The sequence below is a fragment of the Sinocyclocheilus anshuiensis genome, unplaced genomic scaffold, assembly GCF_001515605.1.
Source record: "Sinocyclocheilus anshuiensis isolate Anshui unplaced genomic scaffold, SAMN03320099.WGS_v1.1 scaffold2031, whole genome shotgun sequence".
Taxonomy (NCBI): Eukaryota; Metazoa; Chordata; class Actinopteri; order Cypriniformes; family Cyprinidae; genus Sinocyclocheilus; species Sinocyclocheilus anshuiensis.
The window spans coordinates 115,005-137,092 of record NW_015549686.1 but is presented as its reverse complement, the minus strand read 5'-3'; the positions used below and the strand labels follow the sequence as shown (position 1 = coordinate 137,092).

The 22,088-nt window shown below is 38.7% G+C and overlaps 3 protein-coding genes across 3 annotated transcripts in view; all 3 read right to left on the bottom strand.

Moving 5' to 3' along the window:
- ppp4cb (protein phosphatase 4, catalytic subunit b) overlaps positions 1–1,392 on the bottom strand; it is a 10,412-nt gene extending 9,020 nt beyond the window's left edge. Inside the window, exon 1 of the mRNA XM_016449761.1 lies at positions 1,238–1,392. The gene's annotated coding sequence lies outside the window, so the exon portion shown is untranslated. The remainder of the gene's footprint in view (positions 1–1,237) is intronic.
- A 189-nt stretch (positions 1,393–1,581) lies between these two features.
- Positions 1,582–7,916, bottom strand: LOC107660457 (probable serine/threonine-protein kinase kinX). The gene is made up of 6 exons (XM_016449762.1): positions 7,399–7,916; positions 3,685–7,215; positions 3,191–3,392; positions 3,002–3,093; positions 2,285–2,370; positions 1,582–2,195 (listed from the first exon to the last, which is right to left on the bottom strand). The coding sequence occupies exons 1-6, from the start codon at positions 7,453–7,455 to the stop codon at positions 2,132–2,134; spliced, it is 4,032 nt and encodes a 1,343-aa protein (XP_016305248.1). The 5' UTR covers positions 7,456–7,916; the 3' UTR covers positions 1,582–2,131.
- Positions 7,917–8,424: 508 nt separating this feature from the next.
- Positions 8,425–21,693, bottom strand: LOC107660455 (uncharacterized). The gene is made up of 13 exons (XM_016449760.1): positions 21,580–21,693; positions 20,142–20,438; positions 19,687–19,986; positions 15,585–15,890; positions 14,806–14,916; positions 13,013–13,174; positions 12,301–12,591; positions 11,871–11,921; positions 11,537–11,794; positions 10,619–10,969; positions 9,991–10,248; positions 9,655–9,903; positions 8,425–8,638 (listed from the first exon to the last, which is right to left on the bottom strand). The coding sequence occupies exons 1-13, from the start codon at positions 21,629–21,631 to the stop codon at positions 8,613–8,615; spliced, it is 2,712 nt and encodes a 903-aa protein (XP_016305246.1). The 5' UTR covers positions 21,632–21,693; the 3' UTR covers positions 8,425–8,612.
- Positions 21,694–22,088: the final 395 nt, after the last annotated feature.

Here is a 22,088-nt window from a genome sequence, read left to right as displayed (position 1 = left end):
CAATTGCTGGGTTTGTCCCTATTTTACCCAGCACTGGGTTGTATTTAACCCAGCATTTTTTAGAGTGTATCTTGTACAGTTATTAATATACATGGGAAAGTTTCATATTCATAAAATGAAATGTTCAGACTCCAAACCAAATTTTTCTCACTTTAATTCAAGCTTTACTGTAATGTTTTACAAAACTGCACAAGTAAAAAGGCAATTAGAGCATATAACATTGTATGTAAATATGACATTGTAGCGTAACATTTTATTTTTCCTTGGAATATTATTTCCTTGTATTTTTGTTATTGTTGTATACTCTGGCACTGGTTTATAGTATTTTTGTTTTGTCAATGTTGTTTTTTTCTGTTTTGCAATGGATGATTCTTATCGTATTGTTCTTGGTTACGGCATTAATAATAAATAATAATTAAAATAATAAAAAAACAGGTTGTGTGTACATGTTTTACACAGTAATTTTAATGGTTAATCGTTTTCTTTAAATACAACGGCTTTCTGAAACCAGTCACAAATGTTTAATGAGAATGAAGTAAAATATGAATATTTATGACTTCTGATTAACAACGTCATAGTATGTATGCAAATGAAGCACAATAGCCTAAAAACGAGTGGATGAGGAAACCTGCAGACTGCAGTAACGTTAGTTAATAAAGTTAAACAACTCGAACAGCGAATTTAATACAGCGTCAAACGTTTAAAACGAATCTAAGTCTAACTCTGGTAAAATAACTTAGATTTAAATCTAATTAGGATGACAGTTAAATCTTGTGCCGCCAACTCGTGTTACAATAAAAGCTAAAACATGATTTGAAAAGTCTTTCTATTTCAATACGCGGTCAAATTTATTGTTTCACAAGGAACTAACGTACGTTAAACGTAAAAACTAACGTACTTCGCTCAGTTCGCTTACCCAACGTGACGGTGAATTAGACTGCCACAACTTTCCTGAAAACTTACTGATGAATTAAATAACTTCTAGACGAACAACACTAACAAACACACCACCGACAATTATCAATCCCCACGATGTCAAGAGTCCTGATGTCAAACTCGACCTCAATTTCCAGCCACAGACGAATCAATCCTGAATTAGCAGCGCTAGCGCTAGCTAGCCTGAGAGCTACAGGCCGGAAAAACGAGCCCATCTGCCTTAGACAAATACACGGCTAGTTTACGCTTCTTCACCGCTTAAACCACAACAGAGTTCAAGAAATATACGGGTGAAACGTACCTTTAGTCACTCCACATAGACTTGTAAAAAATAAAGCAATTTCAGGAGTATAACGTCAGTTCGCTTTTTAGGGCTTCCACCCGGTTCGTCGGTCTTTTTCTCCCACCACCCTCTACCGGCGTCAAGCGCCTCCCTTTTGGAAAGCCAGACATATGTAACCGCCAGCGGCTCTCTGCTGCCCCTAGTGGCGTATTGACATATTACAGCCAACGACCGTCTTCTGCCCTCTAGTGGCGGAGTGATATGTAACAGTGAGCGGCTTACGACTGCCCTCTAGAGGCGTATAAACATATGACAACCAGCGACTCTGTTTTGCCCCCTAGTGGCGAAGTGATATATTCAATTCAAAGTACTTTATTGCCATGATTGTTTACATACAATATTGCCAAACAATTATACACATAGAAAGTAATGACAAGAAAAAGAAATATACAATATAACAATAACAAATAGCAATAAAATAGTTTTAAATGTGATACGAGAGCCAGCGACTCTGTTCTGCCCTCTAGTGGCGAAACGACATACATGTCCAGCAGTGACTCTCTGCTGCCCCCTAGTGATAAACACTGGCTACGACAGTTTGAACTACAGTCAAAGTTTAAGTGCTGCAAAAAAGTGCAAAAATGTTTATTGATATTTAGTATGTAATCATTTCACTCATACTTTTTTTCCCCCTTCAAATATAAATACATACTCAGTTAAACTCTTAAGAAAAATGCATGAGAAATGTCTGCGCAGTTTAGATTCTTAGATAGAAGCAAACTAAATAGTGGAAGTAAAATGAAATTAGAGTTAGAATAACAGTAGAATAACTTTCCATAATATTTACCAGGCTGCATAGTGCTTGAATAAGACAAATAAAAACGGGTGAAGAATGCATCTGAAAATATATTATTACTCCTGAACAGGCTTTTTGAGTTTGCTTTTGAGTTCTGCCATCATGAAGGGACTCCCCATACTGCACAAACAAAATAAGGAAAGAAGTTAGCTATTTGTGAAACAACATCAAATGAAATTAATAATTCAGACTGATATAACAGGCCTTACCCAGGATGCCTTGGCGGTGTCCATTTGGGTTTAGCTGGCACTTGCTCTTGTTTGACAGAATCCTCTGTTACTGCAACTGACTTTTGCTGTGAAAAACAGTTGTATTACTACACATCTACACATAAAATAACTGACATATACTTAAAAAAATGTTTTAAATAAAATTTCCAGCTGTTTGTATTACAGTATTAGTTTGTTGAAATTGTAAAAAAAATTAAATGTGATGCATATTTGTCATGCATACATAAATCAAAACAGGAAAGGACCAGTTAAGATTTTTGTCACAGTACTAATAAGCAGAATGTGTTTAAAATACACAACAAGCAGGTTTATATATTTATCAATACATCCAATTTCTTTCAATCTCATTCATTTTAACTTTAATTAACTTTAACTTGAATATTGCTTGTTCCACAGCTAACAACATTTATTTTTGCAATTAACAGATTTATGTTGATTCTAAGCAATTTGAAGAGCTGCAATTTGAAAATGTAATTATTTAAATCAAATAAAAAAAGTTTTTAGTTGTAATTTTTATTAGTTTGTTTACGTTAAAACTGTGTAATCCAAACGGATGAAAATTTTATAAGCAATTAAAATACACAAATCTTAAATTTAGGATTAAAAATATTTATTGAGTGTAATATTGTGCTTAGATTACGCAGTACCATCATTTTTTAGACTCAAACTGTTTGTGTGTTCATATCTGTTGTGTACCTGTGGTTGTAGTGTTCTCTCTGCTGCTCCTCCTTCTCTTGCTTTCTTCCCAAACTCAGTTTTTCTCAATACTGGCAGCTCTGCACCCAGTCCTGAAAAATGACGAAGGAAAAAACAAATAATGAACCGATTTAAAGTACTAATAAAATGTTAATGTACTTTTCATTAAGATTTTATTTTGGTAAATACCTGGAAGTTTAAATCCAGTCACCCCTTTATTTGAAACAGAGACTTCAACCTTCTGACTACATGGTGAAGGCTGTGGGACAAAAGGTTCGACCGAGGCCTTGAAGAGGAGCCTTCTGGGGTCTTTGGGAGGCCGAACTAGGGGATTCTTCACAGCAATTCGAGACTTCTGAACGGTAAAGTCCAAAGATGATTCCTCAAATGCCTAAAGATAAATAGTCAAGTTTAAAGGGTTAGTTCACCCAAAAATGAAAATTCTGGTCAATCATCTTGGTACTTTTCTGGACCTTGAACGTGGTAGTTACCTTGCTGTCTATGGGAGGGTCAGAGAGCCCTCAGATTTCATCAAAAATATCTTAAATTGTGTTCCAAAGATGAACGAAGGTCTTACGGGTTTGAATTTTCATTTTTGGGTGAACTAACCCTTTTAACTTAGTAGGATGACATTTAATTTCTATATTCGTGGAGCTTTTACTCAACAAAATATTCTATATTACCTGTAGATACAAATAAAATTTGCCTTCTGTCTTCACCTCTGGAAGGTCTTTGCTCACTGAATCAAATCCTCTTTTCATCCCAGGTCTGCTGACTTCCATTAAGTCTTCATGACTACTCAACACTGTTTCTCCAGCAATGACCTTCTGTATCTGATCACGACGTCCATCAGCTTCAGTAGTTTCACACTCTGGTGAACTAATATGTTGCTCGGTTTGTTTAAGAACTTCACTACTTGTGGTTTCCACCTCCATTTCTACCTTACTGTCCATTGTCTCACCCAATAACTTCCCTTCTTCTTCCAGGACAAAAGCATCAGCTGACACACATTGTGCAGGTCCTTGATATTTTGCATCACCAGGTTCTTCTGTTGAAGGTCCTGCCAAAGGTTCTGTTTCTTGTACGAAGTTAATTTCTGTTTCTATCATTTCCTTCAAGACTTGATTTGTTATTCCTTCTACATACTCTAAAGCAGTCTTCACCACATCTGTCTCCAGGATCTCCTGCTCTTCAGCGCATTGCTCTGATTCACCCTGCAGATGTAGAGTTTCCTCCAGAAACTCTGCTGGACTCAAAGACCTTGTTAATACAGGTTTCACATCTGTTTGCTCCTCTGCAACATGTTTAATCTCGATTTCAGACATACTTGAATTTCCTAGTGATTCATTGAAAGTGTCCATTGTTCCTAGAGATGATTTGCATTCTCCTTCTGTGAACTCAAGAAGCTCATGTGACTGTAAAGTGACATTTCTGATGACTGATGATTGACTTTCTTTCTCGGAGGGTTCTGCTTCCTCATCTTCTGAACTGATCTTTGTTTCAGTTGTTTCTTCCATCAGTTCAGTTCTTAAATCAACATGTTCTTTGAGTGAGAACTCGGTTTTGTCTATTTCCTGATGTGCCTGACTTTCTGTTGTACCCAAGGATTCGATTAAAGTTTCAATGTCTTGTTCAGTCTCAACTGCTTCATCAACTGCTTTCAGGGTCTCAGAGTGCTCAACAGAGCATGTGATCACAGCTTCCCTTTCTGCTTGCTCTTCTGCAAGAGTTTGGGGATCATGTAGGTTAGTTTTGATCTCCTCGAAACATCCCAAATCAGTCTCCGCCAATGCAGTCTCTGGCCCTTTCCTCAATTCTACAGGGAACTCGCAAACAATTAGATCTGAAAACATGCCTTCAGTTTTCATGGCCACCACATGTGACCCAGTTCCTGTTACAGGAGTATTTTCTGAAGTATCCCGTTTTGAATCCGACAGCAGGGTGTCTTCTAATGTATCAACGGTTTCGAAAAACTCATCCACTACTGTGGTCATTTTCAGTTCAACATTTGGTACTTTTTTTTCAGATAGTTCTTCGGAAACTCTCTGCAGGGTTTCTACTGACTCCATTAGCTCATATTTAGTCGTGTCTTGTTCACTTTCTGTGGTGTCTTCATCCTGCTCAGTTTCATGCATTACCTCCTCAACCCCTTTTTTAGAGAATTCATCAATGTCATAAGAATATTTTTCCATTACTTTCAGCCTTTCAGGCTTTGCAAGGTCATCGGCTTCCTCTGTAAAATATTCCAGCTGTGGCAGCAAATCTTGCACTTGTGATTCAGTTCCTTGTTCTTCATCATTCTCAGTCATCTCCTGGTCCATCTGGTCAACAATTTGTTTCTCCTTTTCATCAATAGGATGTTCATTTGAATGTTTAAAACCTCCAGTGCCTTCTTTCTCTGCATGGTCCATCATGCTTATCTGCATTTCTTGTTCTACATCTTGTCCATAAAGCTCAGATTGGACCATTACGTCTGCGTAATCCAGATCTTCACTCTTCATTGCACACTTTTCATCCTCATGATTCTGATTGCATTCTTCTTTATCTTCATTGTCACCATCGTTTCGTTTAAGCTGCCCAATTTCTTCCAAGTCCTGTACAGTTTCATTCTCCTTATCCTGCTCAGTCACACCTCTAGTTTCAGGCATCATCTCCTCAACCTCGTTTTTAGAGACGTAAGCAATTTCATCAGAATATTTTTTTAAATATTCCAGCTGTGGCAGCAAATCTTGCACTTGTGATTCAGTTCCTTGGTCTTCATCCTTCTCAATTTTCCCCTGATCCTTCTGGTAAACAATTTGTACCTCCATGTCATCAATAAGATGTGCATCTGCATGTTTAAAACCTCCAATGCCTCCCGTCTCTCCATGATCCATCATGTTTATCGGTTTGTCTTGTTCTACATCTTGTCCATAAAGCTCAGATTGGACCATTACGTCTGTGTTATCCAGATCTTCACTCTTCATTGCACACTTTTCATCCTCATGACTCTGATCACATTCTTCTTTATCTTCATTGTCACCATCGTTTCGTTTAAGCTGCCCAATTTCTTCCAAGTCCTGCACAGTTTCATTCTCCTTATCCTGCTCAGTCACACCTCTAGTTTCAGGCATCATCTCCTCAACCTCGTTTTTAGAGACGTAAGCAATTTCATCAGAATATTTTTTTAAATATTCCAGCTGTGGCAGCAAATCTTGCACTTGTGATTCAGTTCCTTGGTCTTCATCATTCTCAATTTTCCCCTGATCCTTCTGGTCAACAATTTGTACCTCCATGTCATCAATAAGATGTTCATCTGCATGTTTAAAACCTCCAATGCCTCCCGTCTCTCCATGATCCATCATGTTTATCAGTTTGTCTTGTTCTACATCTTGTCCATAAAGCTTACATTGGACCATTACGTCCGCGTTATCTGGATCTTCACTCTTCTGCAAATCTTGAACTTGTGATTCAAGTCCTTGTTCTTCATCATTCTCAGTTTTCTCCTGATCCTTCTGGTCTAAATCGTTCTCCTTTTCTTCAATTAGATGTTCATCTGCATTTTTAAAACCTGCAATGCCTTCTGTCTCTCCATGGTCCGCCATGTTTATCTGCTTTTCCTGTTCTACATCTTGCTCAAATTGGACCATTACGTCTGTCTTATATGCATCTTCTCTCTTCTTTGCACACTTTTCATCCTCATGATTCTGATCACGCTCTTCTTTATCTTCATTGTCACCATATTTTTGTTCAGTCTTTCCAGTTTCTTCCAAATTGTGTGCAGTTTCACTCTCCTTACACTCATTGTTTGCATATACTTTTTCAGCCTGAACCTCATCGGATGAAACTGCTTCTTTCTCAACACATGCGCCAACCATACGTCCTTCGTTGTCTGAATCAGTCCCAGTGGACCACACTGCACAATGGTAAGTTTGTTTTTTTGTGGTGTGAACATGAAGTTCATCATTACTGTCGTCCTTGACCACATCAGTGTTTTCCCACGGCACAGAAGCCACTTGCACTCTGGCATTAATTGGGGAACACTTGACCTCTGCACTGTCAATTTGATTAGTTTTCTTCCCTTCATTGTTGAAATTATTTGCCGTTACTTCTTTGTTAATCTTGTTTACTGCACTTTTCAAGTCAATATCTTCTGTTCTGGTACGAACACTTTGGTTTCCTTCATCTGTGACTTCCGGTCTGAGATATCTTGCAACAGCCCCTGACAGATAACCCTATACGAGCAAAACATTGAAACAGGAGTCAGTGAGCCTTACATTAGGCTACTCATCAAGAGACAAAGATCATATGAGGACTAGACAAGCGGTACAATATGACTGGTATTATACATACAGACTAATCATTATCACAACTTAATCAGTGAAAGTCACTGTTGCAAAAGAGCAGCATTTACTCACCCAAACGGTCCAAATAGTGCGACCAATGCGGTTCACCGAGCTTTCAGGTGGATCCATAGCAGATTAAATAAAAAAAATGATGAATTGCTGACAGATTAATGAGGCTCCCTCGAAGTTTTGGTGGCGACGTCCAGGCGGTTTTTTCACAACATCCCCATTCAGACCATTACAAGCACGTCTACTTTTTATAAGTTGAGTCCTTTACAGGAAGTTATATCGTTACTGAGTGATGGAGGTCGCATTTGTCGAGTTCCTTGTGCTCATATGTCCGGTGTTTTAATGAGGAAGACGCGCTGTGTGAAGCAGCATTGACACCAGCCAACGCACAAGCACAAACTCTCGCAGGGAGTTGGTTTGTGGTGAGGAAAGCATACGAGTCATTGGGCCTGTCATGTTCAACCACACATCATTTCGGAGTACACTTCTCTAAATCACACTGGCTGTGTGTCAAAACCTAGTGAACAATCTAAAAAGGTGGCACCGGTCATGCGCGTGCAGCACTGTTGCGCGTGCAGTGTCTCAGTTACCTGCAGCATTTTTGGACATCATGAGTGAAACCGGCATTTTTTCGTATTTATGCTTTGTTTTTTTCAGTCACAGTGCGAGAAAATCTGCTGTCTGGAAAGAAATCTCACTAGGTTTTGAAATACAGCCATAGTTTTCTGCTGCAACAGTTACTTCTGCACAACTAGAGTGTGCAGCACCTTTAACTTCCCTCAAGATATTTCACCATATCAGCTTTAAAGCGTAGCTGATTATGAGATTAGATAGTAATGACATTGTTTGATTATGATAGAGAACTAAAGCATTTTAAGTGTAGGCACAACAATAATAATAAAACTAATGTGCATGTCTGAATATGCACAAGTGTTGTGGTTTGACGTGTATCTAAGTCAGCTTAGTACGTGGACAAAATTAGTCACTGTGGTGCGTTCTTTCTGACTTTCTCACATACTCGGTTTAGAAAAAAAAAAATCACACGACAGCTTTATTTTAAAGAGTTTATTTAATTAAAATTGATGGCAGATCATTCAGAGTGAAGTGAACACCTAATATTGTGTTTCATGCATCATATTAGTAGTAAAAGAAAACATTTTATTTTTTAAGAAAAAAAAAATACAACAGCAAAACTTCAGTATAAATTTCATGAGCTCATAGGTGGAGGTGGAGGTGGCGTCAAGAGAAGATGTAGATTTCTAAATAACTGCGAGTCATCATGATGAGGCTTCCTCTGCAGGCTCTGCAAAACACAAAAGTGAGAAGTAAACTTCATCTTCTAATCTAGGTCACTTATTGTCAGTGTTGGGGGTAACTCATTACAAGTAATGCGAGTTACGTAATCAGATTACTTTTTCACTCACAAAAACAAAACAAAACACAGATTCAGTATTCCTCAAAATGAATAAAAATAATGCTACTCAGAATATGACGCAAACCTGCAATAATTAAATGTTAAATAACACAAATGTATCTAATCCCATTTTATTAACCAATATCTTTGCTGCTGACTTTAAGCAAATAAGCAAAAATGACTTTAGAGAAACTAACAATTGTGCTTTGTTTTTTTATTGCTGAAGAGTGTTTCTTCTCCTGCGTTCTACTGTACAGACGTGAATTTACTTTTGCTTCAGCCTGAGGTTTATTCATTACACTTTTTGGTGTGAAAGGGCTTTTACATTTGCTATAAATAGAACTTCTTATATTAAAAACAATCAAGCCCTGCTTATATTTAAAAAGTAACGCGAAAGTAACGCAAAAGTAATATAACGCATTACTTTCCATAAAAAGTAACTAAGTAACGTAATTAGTTACTTTTTTAGGGAGTAACGCAATATTGTAATGCATTACTTTTAAAAGTAACTTTCCCCAACACTGCTTATTGTAGTCTAATCTCATGTGAGTGTACATAATTATAAACATATTTGTCAACAATATTATATTTTTAAGAGGGAAATAAACACTTTAAATGTTTTTTTTTCCCAAAGTTGTTAATAAAACAGTTTATTAGAGTATGTTTTACAAGGAAATACTATTTAAGTCTTTCCGTTTTCAAATTTAATGTTTAATTCAATGATTTACTTGCCGTTTTATTTGCGAAATGTACTATCAGTTTGTTTCTACACCACATTTGTTTCTCAGTGTATTTAGTATTTATACTGGATTTTGAATAGTATTATTATTTGGTTTTACTGTATCCATTGAATTACTAATTTTACACATGCACAACATCTTGTATCTCAACAACACATTATTTACCTGTCCAGGTAAGATACGCAGGGAATCTCAGTGCAGGATGGGTAATTTCCACAGTAACTCTCAGATGCTCTTTCTTCTCTTTCCTCAATCTCACAGTGTTTATATAGGATGGATCCACATCCTCATCCTCATCATTCTCCTCCATATGCTCATTCAGCTGTTTGTCCTCTAGTACGGATTTCATTCTGTCCACACATTCATTCATCTTTTCACATTCGGCATTACAGTCCACACTAGGCGGCCTGATTCCTGTAGAATAAGCCAAAAGGTTGCTTTTCTTATTGATGTTATGTTGAGAAACATTCAGTCTGCTCACCATCATATTGGCATACGTACTGCGTGCATGTCCTCCTCTGCGACTGTCACTTTCCTGTCGTCCTGTAGATCTCACCAGAACACAAACGCTCTTGAGCTCTGGTTTCCCCTCGCTGTTTTCTCTCTCTCTCTCTCTTGACAAAAGCTTGGAGACGGTCGTGCCACCAGCAGCCCAGAGAACTTCAGCCGTGGGTTTTCCTCCAGAGAGAAGAACGGAGAATATTCCCACACCATCTCTGCTCCAGCAAACCGTCAGAGAACAAGGGATGGAGGGAGCAACTGAGAAACAAAACAGAAAAAGATTGCATCAAAAGAGCCCAAAACCATATGTCTCTATGATATCCTTCATATTATATTCTAGGTTTAGGTTGCACATTTTTTAAAGAATGAATAATTAGAATGATTTCTGAAGGATCATGTGACACTGAAGACTGGAGTAATGAAGCTGAAATTTCTTTGCATCACAAGAATATATATAAAAAAGAAAATTATAAACTGTATTAATATTTCACAATATTACTGTTTTTACTGTATTTTTGAAGAAATAAATGCAGCCTTGGTGAGTATAAGAGACTTTGTTTTTCAAAAACATGAAAAAAAATATTAATGAAAAAAAAAACCATCTATTATTTTCGAGTGTGTCCTTTACCGATATGAGTATTTTTCCAGACTCTCTCAATGGGCTTCAGTAGGGAGCAGTGTGTCACTCTGCAAACGATCTCACCTCCCCTTGCCATCTCATCCAGCTCTTTAAGTAATGCTTTTGCTCTAAATGTCCTGGGCAGAGTTTGCAAAGGGCCCCATAGCTCAGCTCCCTCTTTGATTTCCCTTTCTCTGTCCTCTCCCTCCTCAGTCCAATTCCCTTTTATATGCAGCCATTTGACAGAGATTTCAAGAGGGTAGAAACCAGTTATGTCGCAGGCGAGGGTCAAAGGTCCCTCCTCAGCAGACGCAAGAGCAGAGGAGATGATCTCTGAAACGGTGGGCTTTTTCATGAACCCTAGGAAAGAATAAATTCAGTTATTTGATCAAAAATGTGGGATTGGGTTACAATCAAGCAGTTGAGATTTGCTACAGTATGTAGTATATATGGCCCTATGCAAGTGTACTGTATGTATGTGGATGAGACTGGACATACTCATGTATCCAACAATATATAAAGAGCTGGATTTTAATATAGTTACATTTTGCGAGGAAAGTTTATATCGCTATATATTGCTATATAGTTATAAGTGTACTGTATGTATGCGGATAAAGTTGGATATAATACAGTATATACAGTATATCCAACTTTATATACAGAGCTGTGCAATAATAGTTTACATTATATAAACTGATAAACTGTTACCTACACTGGACATGGAAGGCAAAGCTGAGAGCAATGCATTGCAGGATACTATATTCCAGGTTATATTTCAGTCAATGTATTAGGTCATCCAGCTATTCAACAAAATTCTCATACTGTGCAAAGTATATACTGCTGGGATAGTTTGTGTATTATGGTCGTTTGCACCTCTCAACACAAAAGTCAGTTCCAAGAACTCAGTTATTTCACTCCAGCTCTCACCTCTAGTTTCGCGTGTGATGGGCTGTTTTAGGGCCGTGTGGTGAACGGCGACCCACACTCTGGTTTCTCCTCTCTCTAGCTCTGCTGTGGGCAGTCTGCACTGGCTCATGGCCGAAAAGAAGCCTTCAGCATCAGGTCGAGGGGCTGCCAGCGCCTGCGGGAAGGACACGGGGCTCAGCTCCCCACCCTCACAGAACCAGCGGAAGGTGATGATGTCCGGATGAAAGTGAGAGGCCTGGGCTGTCATTGTCACAACACCTGACAAGAGAAAACATTTTATAATGATGCATTTATATAATTTGCAATATTCTAATGTGTGCATTGTTTGTGATACCTCCTTCCTCATTTGCCTCTGAGAACTGGATCTCTGAAACCTCAGGTGGTGCTAAACAAAAAACAATAATGTAAACATGATGAAATGAAAATAGATTGAAACATGCATCTTGCTTTATATGCTAAAGGAGAAGGAAAATCTAGAAACAGGAACCAGCAGGTGCAACCAGGGTAACCAAACCTCACCTCAACATGTCTGGGTCATGTTTCACTCTAAAATCTAGATGCTAGAAAAATAAATGATGTTTTGCTTAATGAAAATGAAGGTTATTTTAGGACCATTACGTTTTTTTTTTCTCATAACAGTAATGTAATATATACACACTTGGAGTGATATGAGGGCCGGACATATTTTCAAGAGATTCTCCCATTAGCTTCACATAAAAACAAGCTGCAGGTAATACATGAGAGACCTCAACATAGCCTCTGACCTAGAATAGTAAACTTGTCGGACACTCTCTCAGCCACAATCTTGTCTTTCCCCTTATACGAGATGTGGCATTTCAAGATTGCACCCTTGTGAATGGACAGGTTGGGTATAAATGTGACGGAGGAGAAGAGTTGTTTCATTGAGCTGGAGGACGAGCGAGGTGACATCTGAGTATGTAGCTTGTAATATCCTGAGGCAGTAGAGGGCAGCAGAGAACTTTTTTCTGACACCACAGATACACGAGAGGTGCGAGGAGTGTAGGCTGCCGAGCAAAAAGGACCATATTTTTTCTCTGTGAGAGAGAGAAGGTGAGAAAGAGAGAGAGGGTGAAACATACACAGACAGCCACTTTATGATAATAAAGGTCCATATTTTGCATATCCCATGTGCAAAACCACCACTTTCATATCCACTAAATCTCTAACTTTAATATAATCTGTATTTGTCCCTTTGACTTCATGCAAACAGTGCAGAAACAATTCGTTTAATGTCAATTTCAAACATCAGTAAAGTAGGGGTTGCATAACTAGATCATTAGTTCTGTCACTATACTAGGTCCGAATCACATGTTGCACTTGCTTCAGTTGCACAAAATTAATTTGCCCACATTCAAAGTAGTTATGTGTCATTAAACCGTAATGGCCAAAAGGTTCGCCTACTAGTTGACTAGTAGAGGTGAAGGTAAATGCGAAGTGGTCTTAGTCGGCTGATACCTTTGTATGAAGTGTCTGTGATGGGAACATCATTCAGAAACCATGTCGTTTGTACCCTCTCTGCCAACCTGCCTTCCACACTGATGGTGACTCTGCCTTTCTTACCCACAACCACCCTGGGTGGCAGAACAATCGCTGAGACATTCAGAGACTTCCGCTTCTCTGAGAAAATAAGAAGATGTTAAATTGTTAGCATTTCTATTCTATTTAGCTCAACCACATTCTGCCATCATCATTATGACACATTTATACATAGCATCTGAAAATTGTACATTTGTAAACTACATAAACTCTACACTTGTAGAAAACATATCTGTACATTCATTAAAACAATTATATATGTTTTTTCTTCTATATTTCTACTTCTGTATTATATTGCATTATTTAATTTTCTGTTTTTCTTATATTAGTGTTATATTTCATCTCTACTGTGTAATTCCTATGTATGTCTGCACTATCATGTACGTTGCAATATGTCTGTACTTTCTTCTGCACTGGTAGCTCCTGTCGCCAAGACAAATTCCTCGTGTGAGTAAACAACACACACTTGGCAATAAAGCTCTTTCTGACTTACTCATAATCATTAGCAATTATCCTGGGCTGTGACATTCAAGGCATAGTTCACCCAAAAATGAAAATTCCCAAACCTGTATGAGTTTCTTTCTTCTGTTATACATAAAAATATATTTTGAAGAATGTGGGTAACCAAACTGTTGCTGGTAGCCATTGACTTCCATTGTATGGAAGAAAAAAATACTATGGGAATCAATGGGGACCAGAAACTTGTTTGGTTTCCGACATTTTTTTTTGTGTTCCGCTGAAGAAAGAAATTCATTCACATTTAAAAACAACTAGAGGGTGAGTAAATGATAAAAAAGAAATGTATTTTTTGGACGACTATCCCTTTAAAGGGCAGATGGAGACAATATAAATACAGAGTTCTGGCATGAAACTCTAGATGGCGCAGTCCGATAGGTCTAACGCAATCTTACCTAATGACATCATTATCACATGGCACAGCTGATTGGTTCTCTCCTGTATCGGTAGCCAATGAGCTCGCTGCTCAACATTCAAATATATGACTAGCGCCTGCCGTAGCAGTTGCAGCTTGCTTCAAAAACCCTCCACCTTCCCCAGCTCCACCTGTATAGATCTGCTATGAGGTGATTCATGTATGCTATATGGGGGTTATTTCATGTGCTATATTTGCAGCAGCAATATTTCTTACATGCTCACAGAAGCATGTTGTGGATATATTGGCAGTAGCAAGTCTCGGTACTTGCTCTGCCGCAGCAGCAGCAGCAGCAGCAGCGTAGCAGATCTATTCCGCCAAGACCAAATACATTAACATTGTCATGTACATTACCATGCCAATCCCTCCGAGAGTTGTCATGACAGAAGTCCATTTCATACTTGTTAACGGCTTGAAAATTATAAATGTATATGTTTCTTTCTAAAATGTTATTTCATCAGGTTCTTTTGAATACCCGCCAATGAAGAAAGATGCTTTCTGTCCCAGAATCATGCAGTTACAGCATCTACCAACAGGGGCAATCACCAGCAGGACCATGCTTACAAAGAAAATTTTGATTCCTTACTTCTATATAGAGTGAAAAGTCACATTTACAGCTCAAGTGATTTGTTTTGGAACAGCAAAATATGGATGCATTTACATCACATACTTTCAGTGATGAATGGTATAGTCGAACGACTCTCATTGAGATGAATGGGGATGCTAACGGAAAGCCTTCTGCTGATATCTTATTAAGTCATTAGTGTTTTACCAGACTTACCATCCCTTCTCTTCCAAGAAAATCCAAAGCAGAGCAAAAAAACCAGCGTGAGTGAAATTATCATCATTGCTACCGAAGCCTTGGCTGACTTATTCAGACCTGGGTTTTGCACTGAAAGAGATTAAAGCAGTAAAAATAATAAGAACTTCTTCTTCACCTCCACCCATTTACTTGTTTCTACTATTTCATACACTTTACCTTTAAAACAATAAAAGACAACACTAGTTAGAGGAGACCGGTGTGTCCAATCCACCAAGCCATTTCCAGCAGAGTTTAGCTCCAGCCCTAACTAAACACACCTGAACTGAGTGTACCTTTGAAATCCTCTTTGGGCTCTTTGAAGTGGTCAGTTTTGACCACTTTGCTTTAGAACAGGGGTGTCAAACTCAGATCCTGGAGGGCCACAGCCCTCAGCCCTAATTAAACACACCTGATCCAGAGTTTGACACCCCTGCTTTAGAACAACCCTTTATTATGGCTTGTTGAGTGATCTCACTCTAAAGTGCCCTTCGGAGGCAGATTTATCCCATTTGGAATGCAGCAAAGGTCTTCCAGATCACTAGAAACTTACAGGCAGGTGTGTTTTAACTAAACTTTGCAGAAAAGTGGCCCTCCAGGAGTAGGATTGGACATCCGTAAAGTAGACTCTTTCTTTGAGTACCCAACTGAGTCTGTTCTTGCTGATTGGATCATGAAGCATAATAAACCTGTTAACCTTGACATCATTATATCTGAATGAAGAATACTATACATAAGATGTGAAGTTAAATGTCCCATACCACGTGGGTCAACAGTGGGTAGGGCAAAAGTTCCATAGGCAGGTTCTTGCACATTGGGTTGTCGGGCCACACACTGCACCTCTCCTCCTTTGCTCCTCTCCTCCACACTCAGGGTGTGATACTGATGTCTCCTATACATTCCTTCCTCATTTTGGATGGACAAAGGAAGGTTGGGAAGAACCTTTCCATTCTGGATCCATAAAATGGATACGTTGTCAGGGTAGAATCCACTGACGTCACAGGAGAGGGTAAGTGGAGAGGAGTGGGAAGTAGAGGGAACCACAGAGAGAGTGACATTTGGGAGAACTAGAAAAGAGAGAGCAAAAGACACTAATATATACTAATTAAAAAAAAATCAGTAATCAACCTTAATCACAGAATACTAGTAATCTATTAAAATTACATTATCTTGACATGAGTATGTTGATTTCCCAGATGATTAAATGACCATGAACGAGTAGTAAAATTTTGGCCAAACATGTCAACCTTGAAAGGTCTGTAAGATTTTGGAAAACAACCATTGCCTAGTCCAGTGCTTCCCAAACCTGTCCGTAAGGCTGCCCACCACTGCAAATTTTGCATGTCTCACACCCAATTTAGCCCTGCGTCTCAATGTTCATACTATCCATCCTAAATAGTATTTGAGATTAGAATAAGTGTGTCCCAAAGCATAGTATGTTGAAAAGAGTATGCCAAAAGTCCCCGGATGGTCTACTATTTCAGGTCGATTTTTGAAGTGTGGATCCGTGCACACTCTAATGGCTAATATTGCCCACAATCCATTGCGCTTTGGTGAAGGATTCTGTCCAGTACTACAAACACGAATAAAACGTGTTAAAAAAACTACAAACATGGTGGATGTGTGCGACCGGCGGTTAGGTAGAGAGGCTTAGAAAAAGGGATTTGAGTTACTAATATTTAACATGTTATCTGTGTTATATTTCATCTGCAACAGCAATGTAAACTTTTATAAACATCCGTTTGGTCGTTAACTTTTAAATGCATCATTATGCATAAAATATGAGCAGAGTTCTCGGCATGAAAGACCCGTGACTGGCAGATCAATGTGCTACTTCTTTTCTCTCCAATACGGTCGGAAGTTAAATGAAATGCAATGTGGAGGATGTTAACTGTGACAATATGATTGACAGGCCAGTTTACAGTGACAGGGTGCGTGTATCTATGCGACAGAGCGTCCGTTAAAGACGTGGTTGTGTGACATGATAGTATGTCCCAAAGCTTGCCTACTCTTCTATTACACACTCAAAAGTGTGTACTTTTTCTTCACCAAAAGAGTACATACTTTAAGGGCGTAGTATAAGTAGGCACATTGAGACGCAGCACATGTCTTGCAGTATCTACTAATGAGCTTCTGAGCTGAATCAGGTGGGTTGATGAAGGAAAGAAGATGAAGGAAACATTCAATATGAGCACTGTTGGTGGCCTTCAGGACAGGTTTGGGGAGTACTGGCCTAGTCCAATGTTGCCAAACCCTGTTCCTGGAGGCACCCCGGTACTACACATTTTCGAACCCTTCCTAATCAAACACACCTGAATCAACTCATCTGCTCATTGGTAAAGACTCCAACACCTGAAATGAACAGTTCCCAAATGTGTATCCAAAATCCCATATCCAAAAAGTGTGTTTTTCGATGCCTCCAGGAACAGGGTTGGGAAACACTGGCTACTACTAGAACTAACTAGAAGCTTCTAAGCAGGCAAGTTGGGACAGGTTGGAGTCAAACTCTGCAGGATGTTGCAGATTAGGAGAAAGAGTGGGCACTTCTGGCTTAGTCTGACTACAGTCTTTGCACATGTATTCACAAAGAATTCCTGGACATCAGAGAATGAACCAACTGCTTCATGACCACAAGGGCTAGGACAGAGAAATGAACCATCTTGAGACAGCATTGCATACTGTCCCAAATGTCAAGGGCAGGGCTCTTCAGCTGCAACACTGGAGCGCCAATGGCCTGCAGGCATTAGTACAAATCTCAATTAAACCCAACTATATGCAATTAGCAAGTAATTCTAAACATCTTGATTAACTTGTTTGGGTGTGTTTGGTTAGGGTTAGTGCTAAACTCAGCAGGAGACTTACACTCCAGGGCTGGATAAAGTGTAGATTGGTTTAGAAAAGAACGAGTGGCGAGCAGTGACTTTAACTGGGTATGCTATCTAATTTATCAGAGACGTCAAATAAGACGCACCATGGCAGGTGTCGATTTAAAATTAGGACTGTTGCCAGGAATAGACATTCGGTGGCAATGCCTTCCCAAATCCTTAGATACACATATATAGACACATCACAAATGCAGGATTTCTCAAGCATGGGAAAAACAAATGGTTAGTTTTGCTTCATTTACAAATTGTAAAAAAGATTTGGAAGCAACAACACATTTTTCTGCTTGGTAGTAATTTGTGGCCAGCTTTCCATACTTGTGAAATCACCTACATGCTAGCAAACCTACAAGAATGCACATTAATGACGATTCATATAGAGCACAGGCACCAAAGGTGTTGTGGATCTGCTTACCCGAATCCCTCCATAATTGGCACAGAAAATTGTTGGTTGGCAAATAAATAATTTATGTACAGTAACACACGCATTCCCAACATTTTATTGTGTAAGCCTTATGTTAAACCTCAAATGACAAGGGAATTTATAGTAATGTTAATATTTAGCCAGTTCCCTGAACTCATTCTCTTAAATGGCTTGGGTATGCAGAGCATTCATAGTCTTATGGACTGCACATCCCTGTCATAAACTATCCATAACATATCCTGGTAGTTTTGCCCCAGTTTAGCAAAACTGACAACATCAAGGAGGTATCTGCAAGGAGGTAGCTGCAACTGAAGCCTTAAGTGAGGCAAATTCTACTGCATGTGCACAAGTTGCACAATTCTGGAAAATGCTTGGGACATTTCTACCATCTTAAGTATCGTTTCCACCGAGTGGTACGGTACAGTACAGTACAGTACGATTCGGGACGGTACACCCTGATCCAGCTTGTGTTTCCACTGCCAACAGTACCCTTAATAGGTGTGGTGTATGCCGGAAAGTAGCGATGTATGTCATTCTTGCGCGAAGAAAGCGCAACATTAGCTATGTTTCCATCCAAAGATTCGAATTAAACTTATGAGCAAAACTGGAATATCACATAAAACATATGCGAATAAAGCACCGTTTCCATCCAACGAGTCAAAGAGAACAAAATCGTCACTTCCTGGTAAACTGTGGGCACTAAATATCACTAAGAATATAGGAGAAGCCACTGAATATAATAATTTTCATATATGATATAAATTACTTGCACCTCAGAGCGAGCAGACGTAACACAATAAAAGCTGTCAATGCTGTCGGAGGTGGATGCTGCTGTTTGGGAACGCAGTCGTGTAAGACAATTATACAGAAAGACTTTGACGACAGACTTTGCTCAGGCATTTCAGAATCACCATAACAACATATAGATGCTGTGAACGAGATCGGTCCGCTGCTTGTCAAGTTATCCCGTCTCATAACGCAAAGTCACATGACTTTTTCGATGCGCATGGAGGAATTTATTCGGTAAATGTGTTTCCATCGTAGTTTATGCGCATTTTTTCTTATCGGATAAAAAGTTTATCCTACTCAAATGTGCGCATAAGTTTTTTATGCGCATTTTTAGAATTTATGCGCATCTTGGCGTTTCCATCCAGCGTTTTTTTATGTGATAATCCAAAATGCGCATAAAAATAGGTGGAGCACAAACTATTGTCTGTGTGTGTGTGTGTGAAAATATAAAATTCTAAAATAGACTTGTATTTTTTGTGCACTACAGTGACAATTATCTGTCAACCAATCAATGTTCTGCATTGAGTCTAGCTCCACTCTTTAGGTACCAGACTACTGTGCTAGGTACCCCAACGGAAGGGTCCCAAAAAAGTGGTAAGGTACGGTTTGCTATTTTGGAAACAATCACAACTTTTGACAATGGAAATGAAAATAATTGCAGAACGTACTGTACCGTACAACTGATAAAGACACTTAGATAATGCGTGCAACTAATGTCCAGTTTCAAAAGAATAACATCTACCAGTCAGATGTGTAAATTCTGAATACCTATGATATGTGGCGTGAACTCTTCTAGGACAGGTTTCATCAAGGCTGTATGTTGCACCTCACAGCCAAAGCTTGTATTCTGGTCAGAGACTTGAGGGAAGAACGTCAGCCAGCTGACTGCATCGTATAGCCCGTCCTCTGTATGGTTCACTTGGAGCTTTTGGGGTACTTGGATTTTGTTTCCAGCTCTTGTCCAGGTAAACATGATTTGTGGAGGACTAAAGCTCCTTGCCCAACATTCAACCGAAGTTTTTCTTTTCAAAACTACTTCAGGTAAGATGATGGAGACCAGTGGAGGAACTGTAAGAGATGTAGGAAGCAACTCTAATGTTAAGTTTGTTTGCCTGTGGGATAATATTATATTTTATATATGTGAATAAGTTGGACATTGGTCCTGTTTTTCAACAGCATCCACTATTTCATACCAGTGATCTACGCGACATGCACTGACTCACCTAATATTGTCAGAGTCACATCTGTGGAGTAATTGGTTTCATTGTAGCTCACCCTGCACTCATAGACCCCCTGCTGGTCTGGAGTGGCATTGTAAACAGTCAGTGGGAAGGAGCCAATGAAGGAGGCAGTGGTGTTCAAGAAGAAGCCCGGTTGAGTGTGGTTCCTTGAGGCAAGGACTAAACCGTTGAAGGACCAGGTGATATTTAAGAGTGAATCATCAACTAGAGGCGGCAATGTAAAGGAGCAGTTGAGGACAGCTGAGGAGCCCGGAGACACAGAGACATCTGCAGAGGAGCCTGAGAATGACAGAAAAATATGAAAGGACAAGCATTTCAGTGTTCACTCTTAAAGCAAAAACAAGCACAGTTGCTCTAAGCCTGTGCTTGGTTTAGGTCTGCTTTAAAAAATGATGGTGTTAACATGGTGGCTTAAAAATGATGGTTGAATAAACCTCTTGAACAGAATCTTACAGATTTTACATTTACATTTAGGCCTATTTAGACTTTGGTCATTCAAGTTCAAGTGTTCTCCATCATATTTGCATTTCTGATTAAAAATGTCAATCTCTATTGACATAGTACACCACAAATAAATATTTACAGTAAAAAGAAAAATAATTATGGAAAAAAAATATTTTTTTCTACTTAATAATAATAACAATAATAAGTCAATGATAATAGTTTATTCAATAACTAATATTGTCCATATAAAATAAAGGAGGGCATTGGAATAATGTATACTTGAGAAACAAACAATCCATCAGTGCGATGGATGAACGTGGACATTTCTGGATTAAAATATGAAACACATACAGTAGTTATTGTTCACTGTTCCTCCATATTCAGGGTTTGATTATCTTCAATAATATATGGAAGTACAAAGCATTAAAAACAAGACCACCTGACTGCAAAATAAGACGTTAACATGTCTAGTTCTCTTTAAATGTCTAAATTCAGTTTAACAATTTTAAAGCAATTATAAACAACTATAAAATATATGGCACATATTCTACCAGAATTTATTCACGAAGTTGACTTAAAGCTTTGTTTTCTCAGTATTCAGGAGCAAGTAAACAACAGCTCATGCACATAGTTTGATATTTTGTATAACAGACGTGACTTTTACCGAGAAAAACATGCATCTCACACTGTTAGATTGTCTGAAAGTGCCATTTATTTACTCTCTGTATAATGTATGATCTTTGTAAGGTATGGACAATTGACAGCACATGGTTTGCCAGCATCTGCATTGAATCCTCTGTGTTTCGTTTTGATCTATTACTGATATTCACATGAAAAAAACACAGCTTTCAATTCAAATGTAATATTCCAATACTGAACATCTTAACAAAGATTAAAATAACTTTAACTTAAAACAATACATTTAGAGAGACAAAATATGTTATTGCTGTAATGAGAGGCATGGGCTAGTACTCACCAGGCTTTATTAGGCCCAACAACCATAAATAGAACAGGACTTTAAACTTCATTGCGATTTACTGAAGTGTGAACATACTCCTTATCATTACTCTATTTCCTTTCATTGCTTCTTGCTCTTTGTCATGCATACTGAAAAACACACTTATATAGGGGCAGGGGACAGTAGGCGGGGATCAAGCGGGCAAAGGAAAAGATGCTGAGTGCTTGTGAAAAGGGGGTGTACAAACTTTATATCTACTTTTCAATGCAGTCATTCAGTTTGATCACTAGGAGAGAGAGAGAGAGAGAGAGAGAGAGAAAGAAAGTTAAATGGTGTGAAGAGGGTAAACACGGGCTACTAAGAGAGGGAGAGAGAGAGATCTTCAAAGACACTTTTAGGACAGTGGTCACTTAAAATTCAATCTGGCCTCCATCCAATGTTCTGGACTACTTTACATTCATGCTGTATAGTGACCCAACTCAAATTGGGGTTCACCAGCAATCTTGGGCCTCAGTAAAAAATAACTG

What these genes read in the sequence shown, in the direction of transcription:
- LOC107660455 (XM_016449760.1), bottom strand. Translation starts at nt 21,631, where the DNA reads ATGAAGTTTAAAGTCCTGTTCTATTTATGGTTGTTGGGCCTAATAAAG. An exon ending in TGTGACTCTGACAATATTAG is followed by an intron (nt 19,987 to 20,141) that starts GTGAGTCAGTGC and finishes CATCTCTTACAG; the next exon opens with TTCCTCCACTGGTCTCCATC. An exon ending in CAGAGGAGGACATGCACGCA is followed by an intron (nt 9,904 to 9,990) that starts GTACGTATGCCA and finishes CTTATTCTACAG; the next exon opens with GAATCAGGCCGCCTAGTGTG.
- LOC107660457 (XM_016449762.1), bottom strand. Translation starts at nt 7,455, where the DNA reads ATGGATCCACCTGAAAGCTCGGTGAACCGCATTGGTCGCACTATTTGG. An exon ending in AATTTTATTTGTATCTACAG is followed by an intron (nt 3,393 to 3,684) that starts GTAATATAGAAT and finishes ATTTATCTTTAG; the next exon opens with GCATTTGAGGAATCATCTTT. An exon ending in AGAGAACACTACAACCACAG is followed by an intron (nt 2,371 to 3,001) that starts GTACACAACAGA and finishes TGTTTTTCACAG; the next exon opens with CAAAAGTCAGTTGCAGTAAC.